The sequence below is a fragment of the Vipera ursinii genome (genome assembly GCF_947247035.1).
Source record: "Vipera ursinii genome assembly, chromosome: 2".
NCBI classification, from domain to species: Eukaryota; Metazoa; Chordata; class Lepidosauria; order Squamata; family Viperidae; genus Vipera; species Vipera ursinii.
The window spans coordinates 186,524,801-186,544,817 of record NC_139513.1 but is presented as its reverse complement, the minus strand read 5'-3'; the positions used below and the strand labels follow the sequence as shown (position 1 = coordinate 186,544,817).

Here is a 20,017-nt window from a genome sequence, read left to right as displayed (position 1 = left end):
GAGCTAGAAGACCATAGGGGATTGCAGATTGCCTTCTCAGGCTTAGAGACATGTCCTTTTCTGGGCAGAATAAAAATAATCTGTTATGGTACTGCTTAGATGTATGCCTCACTTATATTGAGATACCTTTTCATTTAGTCAAAATACCTTTAGTTGGTTTAACTAATTTAGAATAGAATAGAATAGAATAGAATAGAATAGAATAGAATAGAATAGAATAGAATAGAATAGAATAGAATAGAATAGAGCAGAGCAGAGCAGAGCAGAGCAGGAAGGGATCTTGGAGGTCTTCTAGTCCAGACCCCTGCTCAAGCAGGAGAACCTATACCAGTGGTGGCAAACCTTTTGTCAATGCTGCAAACATTGACATGTTTTTGCACTGACAATATAAGAGACAGCCTGTTATTTTAATTGCTTCATTTGGGAGGGAGGAATCACCCAGAAGTTGTGATAAGATTGCAAAAAGCCGCACAGAATGGGAAGTGAAACTTCATGTAAAACTAATTGGATAATGTGAATTATGATGTGTAGATAAGGGCGGGGATTGTGTGTGTGTTATGATGGGTTTGGGAGGAGGAGATTTCAGATTCTGGCATCCCTCCATGAGTGCCGATGTTTCGTTTCATTACTAAGACTTTTTAGATAAATAGTATGCCTGCAATTTGTTTGATTTGTCTCATTCATGAGAACCATGACATCATGCCAGAATCTACTTTCTTTCAAAGGGGGTTCCTGAACCCCCACCACTGTCTCCGGTAAGAGAGATAAGCTGGCAAAGATTCAGAATCCTCAAAATGGAAAGGGAAGGCCTGATTGCTGGCGAAACTTCTGAAGAGGAAGTAATAAATAGTTTTCTGTGGGAAGATGAATTTGGGCCCATCTCCAAACCTCAGCAGATAACTGAGCTTATCTCGTCGTCAAGCTGGAACCACTCCAGTAGAGAATATGGAGGCCAGACTGTGCGGCAAGAGGTCCCAGAAGCAGAATGGGGAGGAGATGTCGTATCATCAGCCACTGAGAATCTGGGTGAGTGGAAAATCCTGTTTGCGGATCAGACTGCCTGCCAGACCCGGGAGTCCCCTGCCAAGCCCTCCAGACCCATAGAAACAGAGGACCCCAGCCTGAGGCCTCTGCAGCAATGGGAGGTTGGGAAGCCCCCCCCCAAGTGAAAGGCAAACAACCTCTGAGCTTGCCCCAGCTAATAGAAGCCTTGCAATAGCTGGGGGTGGTGCAGAAGCCTGGAGATCAGGAGCTGGTGGGAGGACAACAGCAAGGGTGGCAGCAGCAGGACCCAAACGTGCAACCCCTGAACGTACAGCAGGACCAGTGGGGCCAGCAGCAGTGGGGGCCCTGGCAGCCATTAAATCAGCTACCAGAGTGGGGCCAGCAGTGACTAGAGAGACAACAACAACAACAGTGGGGGCCCCAGCAACCATTTAACCAACAACCAGGCTGGGGCCAGCAGCAAAGGGGACCCCAGCAACCAATGATGAACCCACCCTTCAGAGCAACCTTCGATGGGGACCCATAGAAACTGATTTTCTTCCTCAACCGTGTACGCTCTTATTTGAATAGCTGGGCCCATCTCTACCCAGACTCAGGTGCTATGGTCGATGTGATTGCATCCAGCCTAGAGGGAGAAGCATCCGAATGGTTGAACAATTTATATAACGAGCAAGCCCCTGACTTGGAGGACCCCCTTCTTTTCCTCCTAGGGCTGAGAGAAAGATTTGAGGACCCATCCATCGCCCTTAAAGCGGAAGAGCAAATTCACAAGTTAAAACAAGCTGGTCTGCCTGTCCAGGTTCGAAAGCTGGCCGGTCAGATAGAGAAATGGCCTGAGCAATCCATAATTCATCTTTTTAGAGAAGGGTTAGATGACTACCTTTCTCTGGCATGTATCTACCGAGCTGTGCCTGACCAACTGCATGAATGGTACAAGGCATCGGTGAAATTAGATGTTCAGCTCACCCGCTATAAGAAGCCTCTCCTACCTGAACCCGAGCCAAGGTCAGAACAACCTGAATGGCACTCACACCCATGAAGAACTTCAACTACTGTGAGGGCTGAAAGACCCAAGCCACCTGTAGACCCGGCAATTAAGTGTTTCCGATAAGGACAGCAGGGACATTGAGCAGCAAAATGCCCAGTTCCCTTCCCCCAACAGCACAACAGACCAGCACCAGCAGTGAGAAAGAAACCTGCACAGTGGCTAAAGGGAAAGAAATCCAACTGGATGACACAGGAACTTCTTGTCCAGGTCACATCCCTCATACGGAAGGATGCTGGAACTCAGACTGGATCCACCCCAGTTCTACCCTCTTTTGACAGCGATGACGAAGGGGAGAACGACCCGATGGTGAGTCGACGCATCCTACCTTTGTTATTGCCAACTAAACTTATAATCCCTATGTCAGGGGCACAAATAGACCTGAAAGTGCTAGTCGATACTAGCTGCTCCTGATGCATCATTAGCCTGTCATGTGCCGTGAGACTGGGCATACGGGCCAAGCCGCTCTACAAACCTGTGAGGTTCGAGTAAGTCGATGGCTCCCTAATAGGAGGGACTTTAGTCATGCAATTAACGGAGCCCTTACACCTGGAAATAGGCGGGCACTGGGAGTTTATTCGCTCCCTGGTATCTCCAAAGATGTCTGAGATTGTGATCCTAGGACTAGCCTGGCTAGACAAATGGAAGCCATTTATCTGGTGGGAAAAAGGAATGAGAACTGTAAGATTACTCATAGGGCCCAATCCCCTCATTGATTCAACAGATGTTACAGGAAATTTTAGCCCACCCAATGAGCAAGCGCACATGGCCGCCTTACGGCCACCTGGCAAGCTGCTCATCCCCAGCGAGTACCAGGATCTAGTGGAGGTATTTAGTGAGAAAGAATGCGATACCTTGCCTCTTCACTGTCCCAATGATTGTTCCATCGAACTGTTACCAGGGGCCAAACTCCCCCAACCAAGAATGTACGCTATGTCCCCCCTTGAAATGGAGGAGATGCAGTGGTATGTGGATACAAACCTAGCGAGGGGATTCATCGAACAGGCCAAGTCTACTATGGGACCACCTGCTGCCGGCGTCAACTTCCCTCCGCCCTGTGCGTTCCCACAGAGAGGGCCTCCTCAGGGTGCCTCCGGTCAGAGAATGTTGGCTGGTGGCCCCCAGGGGGAGGGCCTTCTCTGTGGGCACTCCGGCTTTATGGAATCAGCTGCCGGTCGAGCTCCGGACGGCACCTGACCTTCGCTCCTTCCGACGCGGTCTGAAGACCCATCTATTTGAACAAGCCGGCCTGGCCTGATGGGGATATGTTGGGGTTTTAATGGGGATTTTTATATTGTATATTGTTATCGACTGTTTTAGCTGGGCTACTATTTAATTCTTTTTTAATTTTTGTATCTTGTATTTTTTATGTATGCCCTGTTCACTGCCCTGAGTCCTTCGGGAGAAGGGCGGTATACAAATACAATAAAACTAAACTAAAACTAAACTGTGTTATTCAAAGAGAAAAAAGATGGGTCTCTTTGCCTCTGCGTTGGCTATAAAGGCCTAAACACGGTGAGTGTGGAAAATAAATACCCTCCTCCCCCTCCTGAAAGACTTACTAACCCACCTGGCGAAGGGGAGTGTCTTCACCAGGTTAGACCTGAGAGAAGCATATTACTGGGTAAGAATAAAGGAGGGGGATGAGTAGAGAATAGCTTTCAACTGCCCCTTGGGAAGCTACCAATTCAAAGTCATGCCATTTGGACTGCAGCGGCCCTCAGCCGTATTTATGCAGTTGATTAATGAGGTCCTACATGATCATTTATACAAAAGGGTTCTGGTGTATCTTGATGACATCTTGATCTACAGCACAAATATGACTGATCATATAAAGCTAGTGAAAAGAAGTGTTAAAGAAACTCTTGAATGCCAAACTTTATGTCAAATTGTCGAAATGTGAATTTCACCAAACCCGATTAGATTATCTCGGCTATAGAATTTCCGATGAGGGCATCGAAATGGACCCAGCCAAAGTGAAAACTATAATTGAATGGTAGCCCCCAAAGACTCGCAGACAGCTCCAAAGCTTCCTGGGGTTTGCCAATTTCTACCATCAATTCATTCCCTCTTTTGCCGAAATTTATTTATTTATTTATTTATTTATTTATTTATTTATTTATTTATTTATTTATTTTTCGGACTTATATGCCGCCCTATCTCCCAAGGGACTCAGGGCGGCTTACAACAATAAAAACAACAATACAAAAATTAAAAAACGAATTAAATAGCCCCAAAATAAATTAACTACAATTAAAAATTAAAACATATTTAAAAACCCATCATCAATCCAGGTCAGCCTGATGGAAGAGAAAAGTTTTGAGGTCGCGGCGAAAGGACCGGATGTCCGGGGCCATCCGAAGCTCAAGGGGAAGCTGGTTCCAAAGGGCTGGTGCTCCCACAGAGAAGGCCCTCCCCCTGGGGGTCGCCAGCCGACATTGTCTGGCCGACGGCACCCTGAGGAGGCCCTCTCTGTGTGAGCGCACTGGGCGATGGGCGACGGTCCTGCAAATATCCCGGGCCTAAGCCATGTAGGGCTTTAAAGGTAAGTACCAGCACCTTAAATCTCACCCGGAAGACAACTGGTAGCCAATGCAGCTCACGCAGGAGGGGTGTAATATGGGAGTATCGGGATGCTCCCATCACTACCCGCGCGGCTGCATTCTGCACCAGCTGAAGCCTCCGGGTGGTCTTCAAGGGCAGCCCCATGTAGAGAGCATTGCAGTAATCTATCCGAGAGGTAACGAGTGCATGAGTGACCGTACATAGGGCATCTCGGTCCAGATAGGGGCGCAACTGGCGCACCAGGCGAACCTGGGCAAATGCCCCCCTGGCCACGACTCCAATATGATCTTCAAAACTGAGTCGTGAGTCCAGGAGGACGCCTAAATTGCGCACCCTATCAACGGGAGGCAACACCTCTCCTCCCATAACCAAAGATGGAACCTCTTGGACGAGTCGAGATGTCGGTACGTAAAGCCACTCAGTCTTGGCCGGGTTGAGCTGGAGCCTGTTCTTCCCCATCCAAATCCGTACCGCTTCCAGGCAATGGGACATCACGTCGAGGGCATCACTGGCTTGGTTCGGGGTGGAGATAAAGAGCTGGGTATCATCGGCATATTGATGATACCTCACCCCAAAACCACGGATGATCTCGCCCAGCGGCTTCATATAGATGTTGAACAGGAGGGGTGAGAGCACCGACCCCTGAGGCACCCCACAATTAAGGGGCCTAGGGGTTGACCTCTGCCCTCCTGTCAACACCGTCTGCGAGCGGCCCGAGAGGTAGCAGGAGAACCACCGTAAAACGGTGCCTCCCACTCCCAACCCCACAAGACATCGCAGCAAGATACCATGGTCGATGGTATCAAAAGCCACTGAGAGATCTAAAAGGACCAGGACAGAGGAATAACCCCTATCTCGGGCCCGCCAGAGATCATCCACCAGTGCGACCAGTGCCGTCTCCGTGCTGTACCCGGGCCTGAAACCCGATTGGTACGGATCTAAATACTCAGTTTCCTCCAGGACCAAAGGGAGCTGCCGTGCTACCACGCTCTCAACAACCTTCGCAAGAAAGCGAAGGTTGGAGACAGGACAAAAGTTGTTTAAAATAGCTGGATCCAAGGCAGGTTTCTTGAGGAGGGGCCTTACCACCGCCTCCTTCAAGGCGGCGGGGAAGCACCCTTCACTCAAGGAAGCATTTATAACTGCCAGGGGCCAGCCTCGTGTAACCTCCCGGGCTGCATAAACCAGCCAGGAGGGACACGGGTCCAACAAACACGTGGCGGCACTTAATTTCCCCATGATCCTGTCCACTTCATCCGGAGTCACAGGATCAAACCCCTCCCAGATATTATCGGCCAAACCCATCGTTTCCCCCTCGTCAGATACTGCCCAGTCGGAGTTCGAGCCAGCCCGAATCTGAGCGATTTTATCCACCTGATACTCACTAAACTCCTCGGCCCGTCCCTGTAAGGGGTCCTCTCCCGTCCCCTGATTTAAAAGGGAACGGGTCACCCTAAACAAGGCGGCCGGGCGGTTATCTGCGGATGCAATGAGGGTGGCGAAGTGAGCACGCTTCGCCACCTCCATTGCCACAAGGTAAGATCTAGAAAAGGATCTTAACTGTGTCCGGTCAGACTCGGACCGAGTGGATCTCCAAATGCTCTCTAGGCCCCTTCTCCGGCGCTTCATCTCCCGCAGGTCCATGGAGAACAAAGGAGGAAGCCGGGATCTGCGCCGGGTCAGAGGCCGCAAAGGCACAACACGGTCGAGAGCCTCCGAAGCCGCCCATTGCCAGGCATCAACTAAGGTCTCGACCGGGCTGTGGGAAAGGGAGGAAGGAATAAATCCAAGCGCCATCTGGAACCTATCTGGGTCCATCAGGCGCCTGGGGCGGAACCACCTGGTCGGTTCCACCTCCCAGCAGCGGGGAGTGGCATGACGGAGGCTCAGCCACAGGAGATAATGGTCTGTCCATGAAAGGGGTTGAGATGTTGGAGTAACCCTACCCAGACCATTAAGCCACTGCCCAGAGATGAAAATAAGGTCGGGCGTGTTTCCCCCCTCGTGAGTCGGACCCTGAATAATCTGGGTCAGGTCCATGGCTATCATGGAAGCCATGAACTCTCGGGCCACCCCCGACACACCACACAGGGAAGGCAGGTTGAAATCTCCCAGAACCATAAGCCTGGGAAACTCAACCGCCAACCCTGAGAGAGCGTCGAGTAGCCCAGGCAGGGCTGTTGCCACGCAGCTGGGAGAAAGGTACGTGAGCAACAGACCCAACTGACCCCCAGGACCCCACCTCAGGAGAAGGGACTCACATCCGCCAATCTGCGGGGCAGTGGTCTCCCGTGGACAAAGGGCCTCCTTAATAACAACTGCCACCCCCCCGCCCCTACCCTGAGCCTGAGGCTGGTGAAGCACACGGAAACCTGGTGGGCATAACTCAATAAGAGGGACCCCTCCCTCCGGGCCCAACCAGGTTTCAGTGATGCATGCCAGGTCTGCGCCTTCCTCCTCAATCAAGTCCCGAATGAGGGGAGCCTTATTCACCACAGACCTGGCATTCAAGTAAACCAGCCTGAGCTCAGGCACCTGTCCTCCCCCACCCCCGGAAAAGCAGGATGAAGTCAGAGGGTCGGAGCGCGTCACCGCTCGAAGATAGCAGGGGTGTGATCCCAAGTTTCGATATGGCCCTCTGTTCATCCGTCTGCCACCATTCCCAATCACCGTGGGGATCAATGTCCCCACCCCATCCCCTCAGGCCCCAGGACCCTCCCCCCCACCGCGGCGACCATTTACCAACCTGGATTGGGAAAGATCTAGCACAGTCCCCCCAACTTTCTGCTGGAAGTTACATCCCTCCCCCCTCCCTAACCCATTAAAAAATTTACATTAAAAATTCCTAAGCCTCCTCTTTGTGCTGTACCACCTCTCGGGATCCCAGGATCCGTCATTAAGGAATCGGCGGCACAAACCAGAGGGCCACACCTGGGAGAGGGGGGAATCTCTCAGGGCAAGCAAAGTACCCGCGGAATAGATCATCAATAGGATGGAAGGAATAAAATAAGCTATAAGCAGGAGGGGATAAATCGGCTAAAATCAATACAGCAGCCATTGATGATAAAATTACAAGGCTGGATAGTGACTCCTGAGCAAAGTCACCCTCTCACAGTGACAAAAGATCTTCTGGCATCAGGGAATGTCACCATCCAGTTCCAAACAGGTCGCAGAGAGGGAGAAGAAAACTCCAATGACTGGGAGGTAGTAATAGTCCATTTGTCGGTGGAGGCATCATGGTTCTAATAACGAGTAGATATAATCCAGTCTCTGGCTTCAGGTTCCAGGTCCGGCCAGCTACAGCCGGGCCCTCCTGCCGCCAAACATCGTTAGGCCCCACCGCCAGTACCTCCAAAGCCACCCCAGATGGAAAATGGTGGCAATAAAGTTCAAACCAGGCATGCATCCCCATCTCCAGTTGAATTCACGACCGAAAGGCTGTATATATAACAGAAGTTATATCGTCCAGGGAAATGGGTGGTCTCACTATGGTCTTCTTCTTCAGGCGGTATCGCAGGCAGCCTCCATCCTCCAACAAGCAGCCCCAAAGGGCCTTCACAGTGGAGGGGAAAAAACTCGTGGCCCCTTGGTTGGCATGTCTCCACCCCCACGGAACTTCCATCGGAGGGGAAAGTCCACCAACCGACCGTCAGATAAAGCACTCGGCCATCCCAGACCAAGCGCCCTTCCGCCCGGGTCACAAATGGCCACGAGAAGATCGTCCTGGCCGCCACAAACCCTGGGCGTCTCGCCACCCGGATAGCACCTCGAGCAGGCCCCATAAGATGTAATTACAGTCCTCATAGGCCGAAAAGCCTCGCCGAAGCATTCCAGCTGCCATGGGTCCCGGCGCCTCGCCGCCCAGTAAAAATGCCGAACGGGCTCAGAAGGCATCGCCGCGGTCGCCGCAGGTCCCAGGCACTCCGCCGCAGGCCCCAGGCGTCCCATCGTTCGGAGCAGCTCAGCCACTTAGGCTCCTCGCCGCCCGACTCGTCTTCGGCGGCCTCAGAGATGTTGCCGCCACCGCCGCGGGTCAGGCCCGTCGCATCCGGACCGGCACACCAACATTTCCCACGGCCTCGGCAAGTTATTACGGCACCGGGAACTCCAGGTGCCCAGCCGAGGCCGTGCAGCAAGCAACAGCCTCCTCAGGGCTCAGCCAGCCAGAACTCACCCTCCCGCATTCTCTAGCTCAACCGCGGGCCGCGGCCATCTTCTCCGGAGGTAAAAAAAAAATTGCTCTACCCCTTACTGAACTACTCAAAACGGGCAAGGGAGGGGGAAAACCGCAAACTGGCCAGCCATTGTCACAAAGCTTTTGAGAATTTAAAAAGACTTATTTGTGGCTGAACCAGTTCTAAAGCACTCCTGCCCCGGGGAGCCCTTTGTAATTTAAGCAGATGTCAGCGATGTGGCAGTCGGAGCTGTGTTACTACAAAAGAATAAAAGTGGAGTCCTACAACCTTGTGCCTACACCTCTAAGAAATTCACAGAAGGCGAAAGGAGATGGACAGTCTGGGAGAAGGAGGCCTTCACAATTAGGTGGGGGCTATTAAACTGTTGACACTATTTAGAAGGGAGCAAGGTGCCTTTTGAAGTATGGACAGATCACAAAAATTTAAGAGTCACTAAAAACTCCCCGCAAATTGTCCCCAGAACAAGTGTGATGGGCACAGTACTTTAACCATTTTAACTTTACTTTAAAGTACATACTGGGAAGAAAAAACTTCCTAGCTCAGGGGTGTCAAACTCAATTTCATGGAGGGCTGCTTCAGCATTGCGGTTGCCCTCAGGGGGCCGGGTGGGTGTGGCCTGGGTGGGCGTGGCTAAAGTGCGTATGGCCTACTGGGTGGGCATGGCCAGCTCTACATCGTTCCCATCAAGGGGTGCCTATGGGGGCCTGCACAGGAGTGGGACAGATCTGAGGGTCTCTGGCAGGAGGAGGGTCTCTGGGCCGGGGCCAAGGCAGTGGGAGCCATTCCCTCACTGTTTCCATGATGGCTTTGCGGGTCGCATGAAACCACTTCGCGGGCCGGATGTGGCCCCCGGGCCTTGTGTTTGACATGTTTGTTAGCTGATGCGCTATCCCGACTACCACAGTACAAAAGTGAACACGAAGAGATCTACAAGGCAATTATCCCCAGTTCATAACCTGCTGCACAACTCACACCTTGGAGAACCCCTAATCCTGATGACCTGGGAGTGAAGAAGATAAAATGAGAGCTCCTTACTGATCAATGGTTCAAAGATAATCAAACCTCCCTAACATGCAGGGATGGTTTGGCATACATGGGGGGGGGGCGCGGAATTGTATCTATCTGAAACCTTTCGTCTCAGTGCTCTCAGACACAGCCATGATTTAAAACAGGCTGGAAACTTTGGATGTTTAAAAACTCTACACCTCATTCGCCGGCAATTTTGGTGGCCGGGGCTAAAACAAGATGTGGAAAATTATGTCAAGAGTTGTACTGTATGTGTGACCATGAAAAGAATTCCAGGGAAAACCCCTGTGCTACTGCAGTCGGTAGCAGACCCTTCCCAACCATGGGAAGAAATAGCTATGGACTTTATTGTAGACCTACCCAACAGTAGAGGAAATACTGTCATCTGGACTGTGATAGATCTGTTTTCTGCTCACTTTATCGCCTGTAAAGGACTCCCATCTGCAGAACGATTGACTAAATTGTTCCTGAAACATATCTACCGACTGCATGGTGCCCCTAAACTAATAATTTCAGATAGAGAAGTACAGTTCAAAGCGAAATTTTGGAGGAATTTCCTTACATTAATTGGATCATTTCAAGGCTTATCATCTGCTTTTCATCCAGCTACCAGTGGGGCTGCAGAATCTGCTAACAAAATGGTGGAGCAATATTTCAGATGCTGTGTTTCCTACCAACAGACAAACTGGACTGACCTCCTCCCCTTCGCCGAGGTGGCCTACAATAATTCTGTTCACAGCAGCACTGGGTACACGCCTTTCAGAGTATCCACAGGAAAAGAGTTCAGCCCAATGTCTATCCTCAGTTACCTTCTGCTTCCCGGACACTTGATCAATGGGTGAGGGGGTGGGAGGAGGTTTGGAGAAACACAAAAACGGTGTTAAAAAGACTTCTGAGACTTATAAAAAACAAGCTGATAAAAAGAGGGCTCCCCAAAGAACATTCCAAGTGGGCGAGAAGGTTTATCTGTCAACTAAATATTTACGTCTCAAATTACCCACCAAGAAATTGGGACCGAAATTCTTGGGGCCTTTCCCCATTGTGAAAATCATCATCCCGGTCACAGTAAAATTGAAACTCCCCAGACCTTTGGGGAAAATTCACCCGGTGGTTCCATTGTAGCTTACTGAAACCTTTTCGAGCCTCCACTTTAAGACCTCCCCATAAGAAAGTACCTGGACCCCTCATAGTAGCCAGTCAGACCCATTATGAAGTTAAACATATTCTTGATTCTAGAATCTTTAAGGGAAAATTGCAGTACCTTGTACAATGGAAGGGATACCCATTGTCTGAAGCTATTTGGGTGAAATCTAGTGATGTGAAAACTGAGAGACTTATCAAAAGGTTTTATGAGAAACACCAACAAACCAAAAGCCAGCTCCTAACTTGTGTTTGTTTACATTACAGGATCTGTTCTTTTTTAAGGGGGGGCGGATGTCAATGCTGCAAACATTGACATGTTTTTGCGCTGACAATGTGGGAGACAGCCTGTTATTTTTATTGCTTCATTTGGGTGGGAGGAATCACCCGGAAGTTGTGATAGGATTGCAAAAACCCGCGTACAGAATGGGAAGTGAAACTTCGTATGTAAAACTAATTGGATAATGTGATTTATGACGTGTAGATAAGGGTGGGGATTGTGTGTGTGTTATGATGGGTTTGGGGGGAGAAGATTTGTCCTTTTTGTCTTTCAGTTTGTCAGAGAGATCTTTGTGCTGCCATGCTGGTTTCTTCTCGGATTTCTTGTTTTTCTTTCTCAGTGATATTTGTGATCACATTTTTCAGGGTTTCCCATGCTTCTTGGGTTATTTTCCCCTTTAGGATTTTCATCCATGGGATTTTTCCTAGGTTCTTTTTGAGTTTGTTAAAGTCGGCTCTTTTGAAACTTAGAGCATTGGTTAGATTGTTTTCTATTGCTAGTGATTGCATTATATTAAATTCCAGTATGACATGTCAGTTTTGCCCAAGGTTCTGGTAATTTTGATTCACTCTATCACTTCTTCTCTATTTGTAAGGATTAAGTCCAGTATAGCTTTACGTCTAGTTCCCTCCTCCATCTTTTGGGTGACAAAGTTGTCAGCTAGGTTGGTTAGGAATCTGATCTCCCGCTCGCTGCAGAGTTTGTCTCCCAGTTGATATCTCGATAGTTGAAGTTTCCCATTACTACTGTGGTATGTTTCCTACATGCATTTGTTAACTGGTTGGCAAAGAGTTCATCTGTTTCTTCTGGTTGGTTGGGTGGCCTGTAATATACACCTATGGCAGCATCACTTTTTTTTTCTTTTATATTGACCAATATACATTCTGGAGAGATTTTATCTTTGATCATGTGCATTTCTGCAGATATGTAGTGTTCTCTTACATATAGTACAACTCCCTCTCTTCTTTTTGTAGAACTGTTTCTTTTGAACAATTTGTATCCACCATCAGTCCATTCCATTCATGGGTTTTGTCCCACCAGGTTTCTGTAATGCCAACTATGTCATACCCTCCCTCGTGTGCTATTGCTTCTAGTTCACCCTGTTTGTTTCCCAAGCTCTGAGCGTTTGTATATAAGCATTTAAGAGTTTTATGCCTGTCTATGGGAGTAGCTTGGCTCTTCTACTGAAATAAAGAGTGCATGTAAGGCAGGGGTTCCTAACCTTTTGCATTGCACCTCCCTTTATAATGTTCACTCTTCTCCTAAAAATTCTAACATTGAAATGAACACAAATAAACAATGAAAACAATGCAATGAAACTTTGGGAAGTGTAGATTTATTGCAACAATATACAACCAAAAGCTTCTTTGTGGCTCCCGTGGTCCCTGTCTGCACCTCCTCATATAATTCACAGGTATCTGTGAACTAAGGCCTTAATGTTTTGATAGTTCCTATAGGCTTATTGTATAAACATTATATATAATGTTTAGGGCTGAAAAAATGTTAATTTCCCCTTCCAAATAGTCTTCCAATTTTATAGGTAATCTAGTTTGCAGTTGAATTTAATTTTAAGTGATGTTATGATTTGAAACAGTTCGAATTATGAATCTTACCAATGCATTCCCGTTCTTCTGCAGTTCTCCCTTTTTTTCTATCGCTTTCTCAAAGACTTGTGAATTCTCTAAGGATTTTCCCCTCTATTTTAATCTGTTTTTCTACTAATTTGAACAGCAGTGCCCAAATTAGGATTATAATAGCATGAAATATTAAGTTTAGAAAGGAAGAAAATGATTTGGATTTGGATTATAAATCCTTACAATCTATATTTTAGAGCTGTGGTGGTGTAGTAGTTAGAGTGCAGTACTGCAGGTTATTTCTGTTGACTGCCAGCTGTTAGCAGTTTGGCAGTTTGATTCTCACTGGCTCAAGGTTGACTCAGCCTTCTATCCTGAGGTGGGTAAAATGGGGACCCAGATTTTGGGGGGCAATATGCTGACTCTAAACTGCTTAGAGAGGGCTGTAAAGCACTGTGAAGCTCTATATAAGTCTTAAGTGCTATTGCTATTATGACATGTTTAGAAAGATAAGATTTTAAGAAACTGTCTAGGAAAAAATACATAATTCAATCTCACCGAATTATTATGATTCTGAAAAACTGATATCTGTATGTAACCACTGGCTCTTATTTTGAATGCTTCACTGTAACATTTACACATTTTCTTAAATATATTTTATGATGTTTTTCTTTCTTTAGGTTCAATTACAACTGCAGATGGCTCTGCACTTGTAAAGTTAGGGAATACTACAGTGATATGCGGCATAAAAGCAGTAGGTTCATGGTTATATATTTTTAAAGCTAATGCAGGTAGTCCTCTGTTAATGACCACTAGTTCAACCCACATTCAAAGTTGCACAGGTGCTAAATGAGTGATACTTATGACCAGCCATCAAAGTTCCAACCATTGTATCAACCCCTCAGTCATATGATCACAATCCAGATACTCGGCAACCATCTCACTTCTACAACATTTGCAGCATCCTGCAGTCACATAAGCACCATTTGTTACCCTTCTTGCCAGCTTCCTACAAACAAGTTGATGGAGAAGCCAGCAGGAAAGGTTGCAAGTTGCTCCCAGCACTTTTTCTCCTGAGGAGCCCACTACAGAAGATGAGATACCATGGATATTGTCCTCCATAATATGTTTGCACTTCATCAGCCCACATGCATTCCTGGCAGGAACTCCATGACCTCACTTTGTAGTACTTGCCCATCCTGCAGCATTCAAGCCATTTGGGACTTGCAACTTCCAGTTGGCTTCCCCACTGACTTTGCTTCTGGAAAGTGGACAGGAAGTCACAAGTCAGTTATGTGAAGTTCTTGCTTAATGACTTGCAATTTTCACTTAATGATAGCAACAAAAACTGCTGGGATTTGACTGCATTGGAAATTCAGATCCTGGTTAAGCAATTGTCTTTTTCGAAAAATTCTCTTGTTCAGCTCTAATAGAAAATCCAAGTCTCTAAAGTATTTTAAAAAACCTTCTTCCTTTGGAGCCAACCCTCTGCCTATTGCAAGAACTAGTAAGGAAAACTAGTAAGGGGGAAAATATAGAGAAAAATAAAAGAAAATAAAACAAAAAATAAAGGAAAAAATTCTAATAGAAAGTAACTTCTTTATTCTAAAATAAGGATGCACTAATCAGTATGGCAACTGTAGAAATTTTTACAGTGGGATATTCCAAACTGTGATATTGTTAAATATTATATGAAATATTCTTCATTCTGAAGATATGAAGTAGCAGACTGACCAGTTTAGTCATGTCCCTTTGCAGTGTTGCTGGATAATATGCTACCTTTATTTCAAGAATTGACTATTCAGATATAAAATGTTTTACTGTGATATGGATTTATGTTTCAATAGTCACTCTGTGGTATATGAGAAAGGAAAGATTTGAGAGAAAGCAAGAGTGAGCATGCACAAAAGAAAGTAGGAATTCAGCCCTTATCCCCACTGGTTTAGGCTTTGACCATACCACCAATTTCCTGCCACATTCAGCCTTAGAAACTGAGTTGTGTAATTTATTCAGTTAATATTTTCTTTTAATAAATAAGATTCAGGCAAAACGTGTGTTTACAGATTGCAGAAATATTTCTAAACCAACTTCTAATTCTTGAATTTTGCCCTTCCTGAACTATGCATTGTGTACAGGAATTTGCAACACCCACCGTTGATTCCAGTAACAAAGGATATATCAGTAAGCTTTCTTTATTCACCTTTTTCTTTAAATATGACATTACTATCATGCAGATAATATTCATGATTATTTCTCTTCTTATCTAGTTCCCAATGTAGATCTTCCTCCACTTTGTTCATCAAGATTTCGACCTGGACCTCCATGTGAAGAGGCTCAGGCAGCTAGTCAGTTTATTGCTGATATCATTGAAAAGTAAGAAATTTATACTTCAATATCAGTCTTTTGGGGTGGGGAAGCTGTAATAGATAGAGCTGTCTAACTGTCTAAAAGTGGTAGGGCAGCTGGGGAAGCTGCCAGTTGTAGTCTGTAGAGAACTTGGGTTGAAAATGTGGAGTGATAGCATGCTGGTTTTCAAGATATTTATTATTATGGTTCATTGCAGTCAGAAGTTTAGACTAGATTTGGCATTTTTGTCCACTTATCGAGTCTTTTCCAAAAATCTGGGATAGGCAGATGATATTGTCTGATAGTGTATGATTATTATTATTACTGGGTGCCATGCCCAAAAGCCTTGGATGATATTTTAAAAATCTATGCACTGATAACATTTCTACTCATCAATTACAACAGACCACAGTGTGTGGATGCACACTTATACTGTGCTGATACATTATGACATCCTGGGGAAGAATTCAATACAAATGAAACCCAATACCAGCTAAAGAGGTGGAAACTGAATTTTCACATTGCTGTATGTATAATAATAATAATAATAATAATAATAATAATAATAATAATAATAATATCATCATCATCATCCCCCAGTGAGGCACTACCTTGACGTGGTTGTGGGGGTTGTGTACTCTGAGGAAGATGAGAGCTATGCCAAAGGTTCAACCATACTGGACAGGTCTCATCAGAGGAGTCAGACAAAGAGTGTCTCTCCCATAAAAAATATGGTGAGACGTAAATTTCAGAATGCCATATCAGCTTGGATGTTGCCCGGGTTAACAAGGTCCGCACTAGTTGTTCCTGGATATCTGGTGAAAAATGGGTTACAGGACTCAGGACTGTTGGCTGAGCAACCAGGGCCAGCAGAACTACTGGAAGAAAAGGTGTCTACCTGTCGCAAATACACAGTGATTGAAAACAAAGAAATAATGATTTGTTATTACAGATCAAGTCCAACAAGAAGAGGATATCTAAAATGAATGCACCATTTCTGAAAATAACAACATCCAGAATCAGAAATAACAGAACAGAGACTAGCAGATCAACGCCAATTTATAATACAAAATAAGGTATTCACACAAACAGAATTGGACGAACTGCAAAGATTTACCCAGGGCAAAGAAATCAAAGCCTTGCCAGAAGTAATTCAAAATGTAGAGGCAAGCCAGGGGGAGTTGGCAGTGAAGGAATCCAGCAGAGATATACAACTGTTCTCATTTGGAAACCAGGCACCTCTTCCTCAGGAAGAACAAAGCCCTCTAACTAAAGAAATACAAGAATTGAAACAAAGAATAACTGAGCATCTAGAACAGCACAAAAACAACAGAATAAGGCTGCCTGCATTGAGACTTGTTCCAAAAAACAGCTAGCACAAGCATTAAAAGATGCAAATACTGCAATATCAAGTATAAGCAACAATTCACTGCAAGAAACAAACCAACTAATGTACAGCACAGCTGCAGTTATAACTGAATACCTGGGATGCAAAATCAACAAAGCAGAAAAACAAACAGTGCACCACAAAAATGGAAGGTTAGATTAGAAAATAAGATCACCAAGTTAAAATCACATGCAAGCAAGCTAGAACAGATGAAAGAAAAGAAGCTGAAGAACAAAAAGACCAAAGAATATCTAATCAAGAAATACCACTTAGAAACAAGGAAGATCAAGGAAGCACTGAAAATAATAAAGCAGCAAATAACAGCTATAGCCAAGAAAATCAGTAGATATGAAGATTGAATTTCAAATTATAGGCAGAACCTCCAATTTCAATCCAATCAGAAACGTTTCTACCAGTCCATCAATGGAGAAACTGCAATGAATCAGTCAGTACCTGACAAGGAAGAAACACTGAAGTTCTGGAAGCAGATATGGGACAACTCAAAGAAACACAACAAGGATGTGGCTTGGTTAAAAGAGGTGGATGCAAATAAAACAAGTTGAAATGAAAGAATTAGTAATAACAAAAATGATAGAAAAAAGAGCAAGGAAGAACAAAAATTGGTCAGCACCAGGTGAAGATGAACTGCATTGGTTTTCGTTGAAACATCTAACTGTTATATACCCACTCATTGCCAAGCAGTTCAACAATATACTACAAGTAGGAGAAATTGAAAAGTGGCTAACAACTGAGAAAACCTACCTAATAATGAAAAACCCAGCAAAAGGGGCAACACCAGGCAATTACAGGCCAATTACCTGCTTACCAACAACTTTCAAATTGCTAACTGGTGTGGTAGCTGATGCAGTATAGCAGCATTTGTAGTTGAAAACAATCTCTTTCCACCCAAACAGAAAGGAAACCGCCCCAATAGCAGAGGAACAAAAGATCAACTCCTAATAGACAAAATGATCTTGGAAAACTGCAAGAAAAGGAAGACCAACCTGATCATGGCATGGATTGCCTACAAAAAAGGCATTTGACTCTCTGCCACATGACTGGATAAACAAGTGCCTAGAAATAACAGGAGTCAGTAGAAACATCAGAAAATTTGTGCAAAGATCGATGGCACAATGGAAGACACGGTTGCAGGTCAATGGTGAAAGACCGGGAGAGGTTAATATCAAGAGAGGAATATTTCAAGGAGATTCATTATCACCACTATATTTGTTATTGCACTGTTTCTTCTGTCAACAATACTGAATAACTCTGGACATGGCTATTAGACATCAAAAACATCTACCAGACTATCCCACCTCCTTTTCATGGATGACCTGAAGCTGTATGGAAAAATATCATCTGAAATAGAATCGCTGCTGAACACTGTCCTTATATATAGCCAAGATATTGCAGTGGAGTTTGGTTTGGACAAATGTGCCACACTTACTCTCAAACAAGGAAAAATAGTGAAAACTGAAGGAATAAAGATGCCCCACGAAAATAACATTAACAGTCTGGATGAGGAAGATTACTACAAATACTTGGCTATCCTTCAAGCTGACAACATCAAGCACACTGAAGTCAAGAAAAAGATTAGAGGTGAATACATCAAGAGAGTGAAGAATATCTTAAAGTCCAAACTCAATGGAGGAAACACCTTGAAGGCAATCAATACCTGGGCAATTTCAGTCCTTAGATACAAAGCTGGAATAGTGGACTGGACTCAAGCAGAACTAAAAATGGATAGGAAGACCAGAAAAATAATGACAATGAATCATGCCCTTCATCCACGCAGTGACATTGACAGACTCTATCTACCAAGGCAAATAGGTGGACTTGGAATGCTACGAGTACATCAGATGGTTGAAGAAGAAAAAAATGGCTTTGGAAGAATATCTGAAGGACAATGATGAAGATGCACTGAAATTAGTGTATTAGGAAGGCTTACTGACTACTGGAGAAACCAAACTGGCCTACAAGAAAGACCAAATGAAGAACAGAATGGAGTCATGGGAAGACAAAGCACTACATGGCCAGTACATTAAAAAAAATAGCTGGGAAAGCAGATAATAAGAAGACCTGGCAATGGCTAAGAGCAGGAAAGTTGAAGAAAGAGATTGAGGGACTAATTCTGGCTGCACAAGACCAAGCCTTAAGGACAAATGCATACAAAGTCAAAATTGAGGACAGCAACAGACAGTAAGTTCTGCCTATGCAAAGAAGCTGAAGAAACAGTGGACCACCTGGTAAGCTGCTGCAAGAAGATCGCACAGACTGACTACAAGCAGCGACATGACAAAGTAGCAACAATGGTGCATTGGAAGATCTGCAAGAAATATCATTTGCCTGTAAGCAAGAACTGGTGAGATCATAAAATAGAGAAAGTCATAGAATATGATAAAGTTAAACTGCTCTGGGACTTTAGAATTCAAACAGACAAGTACCTGCAACATAACAACCCGGACTTAACAATTGTCGATAAGAAAGACAAAAAAGTCTGGATAGTGGACGTGGCAGTGCCTGGAGACAACAGAATAGAAAATAAAAAACTGGAGAAGATAACAAAATACAAAGACCTCCAAATAGAAATAGAAAGACTGTGTGATGACTCAGGGCCTGAAACGGAGGCAAAGTAGTCAGCTGGCAAGGGATCAGTTCTTTAATCACTGCCCAAATTCCCCAAAAGCTCCCACAGAAGCTGGCAAGAGTTTAATCAATGCACACACAGGCAAGACAGATAACACAAAAACAAAATGTAAATAGTCCTTTTAACTCTGCTTGCCTGCAGTCTGTAAGGAAAAACTCAGAAATGTCTTCTGTGGTGGAGAAGCAGGAAACCAACCGGTCTGGATTTCAAAGTGTCCAGGTTAAACGAGCACAATTCACTATCTCAAGATAACATATTTGTTCCTGGCAAATGCCCCACTCCACAGCATCTCCTTATATCTTAGTCCCCAGGTGTGTCTTGTGAAGTGGGCCGGGACGCTCTCTTCCCGAGCAATTGAGTCTGTCTCCAGCTCTCCTCCTCTGCTCTCCTTGCTCTACGATCAGGTGGGGAGGGGGCTTGCTCCTTACCTGCACTCTGCCTTTCCTCTTCCAAACCTGAAGGGCCCTGGCCTGCCTCAGCCTGCTCTTCCCTACAGTCCTCTGAAGCCACAGACACCCCCTCGTGGGCCTCAACAAAGCACTCCATGTCGTCCTCGGAGTCAGGCTCGGACGGAGGCATGAGAGACTGTGGCAAAGGCAAGCAAGGGTAGTACCAATAGTAATAGGCGCCTTGGGTGCAATCCCAAAAAACTGGAGCACCACTTGAACACCATTGGCATTGACAAATTCGCCATTAGTCAATTGCAAAAGGTGGCCTTACTAGGAACTGCTTCCATCCTGCGACGATATCTATAATACCATCCAACATCCACATCTGCCTATCCCAGGTCCTTGGTAAGGACTCGA

At 45.5% G+C, this 20,017-nt stretch overlaps 1 protein-coding gene across 1 annotated transcript in view; it reads left to right on the top strand.

Annotated features, from left to right (window-relative positions):
• The window catches only part of EXOSC8 (exosome component 8), a 366,617-nt gene that overhangs the window by 8,680 nt on the left and 337,920 nt on the right, over positions 1–20,017 (top strand). The window contains exons 5-7 of the mRNA XM_083354497.1: positions 13,512–13,585; positions 14,967–15,012; positions 15,099–15,204. Of these exons, the coding sequence (XP_083210623.1) occupies positions 13,512–13,585; positions 14,967–15,012; positions 15,099–15,204 (226 nt within the window). The remainder of the gene's footprint in view (positions 1–13,511; positions 13,586–14,966; positions 15,013–15,098; positions 15,205–20,017) is intronic.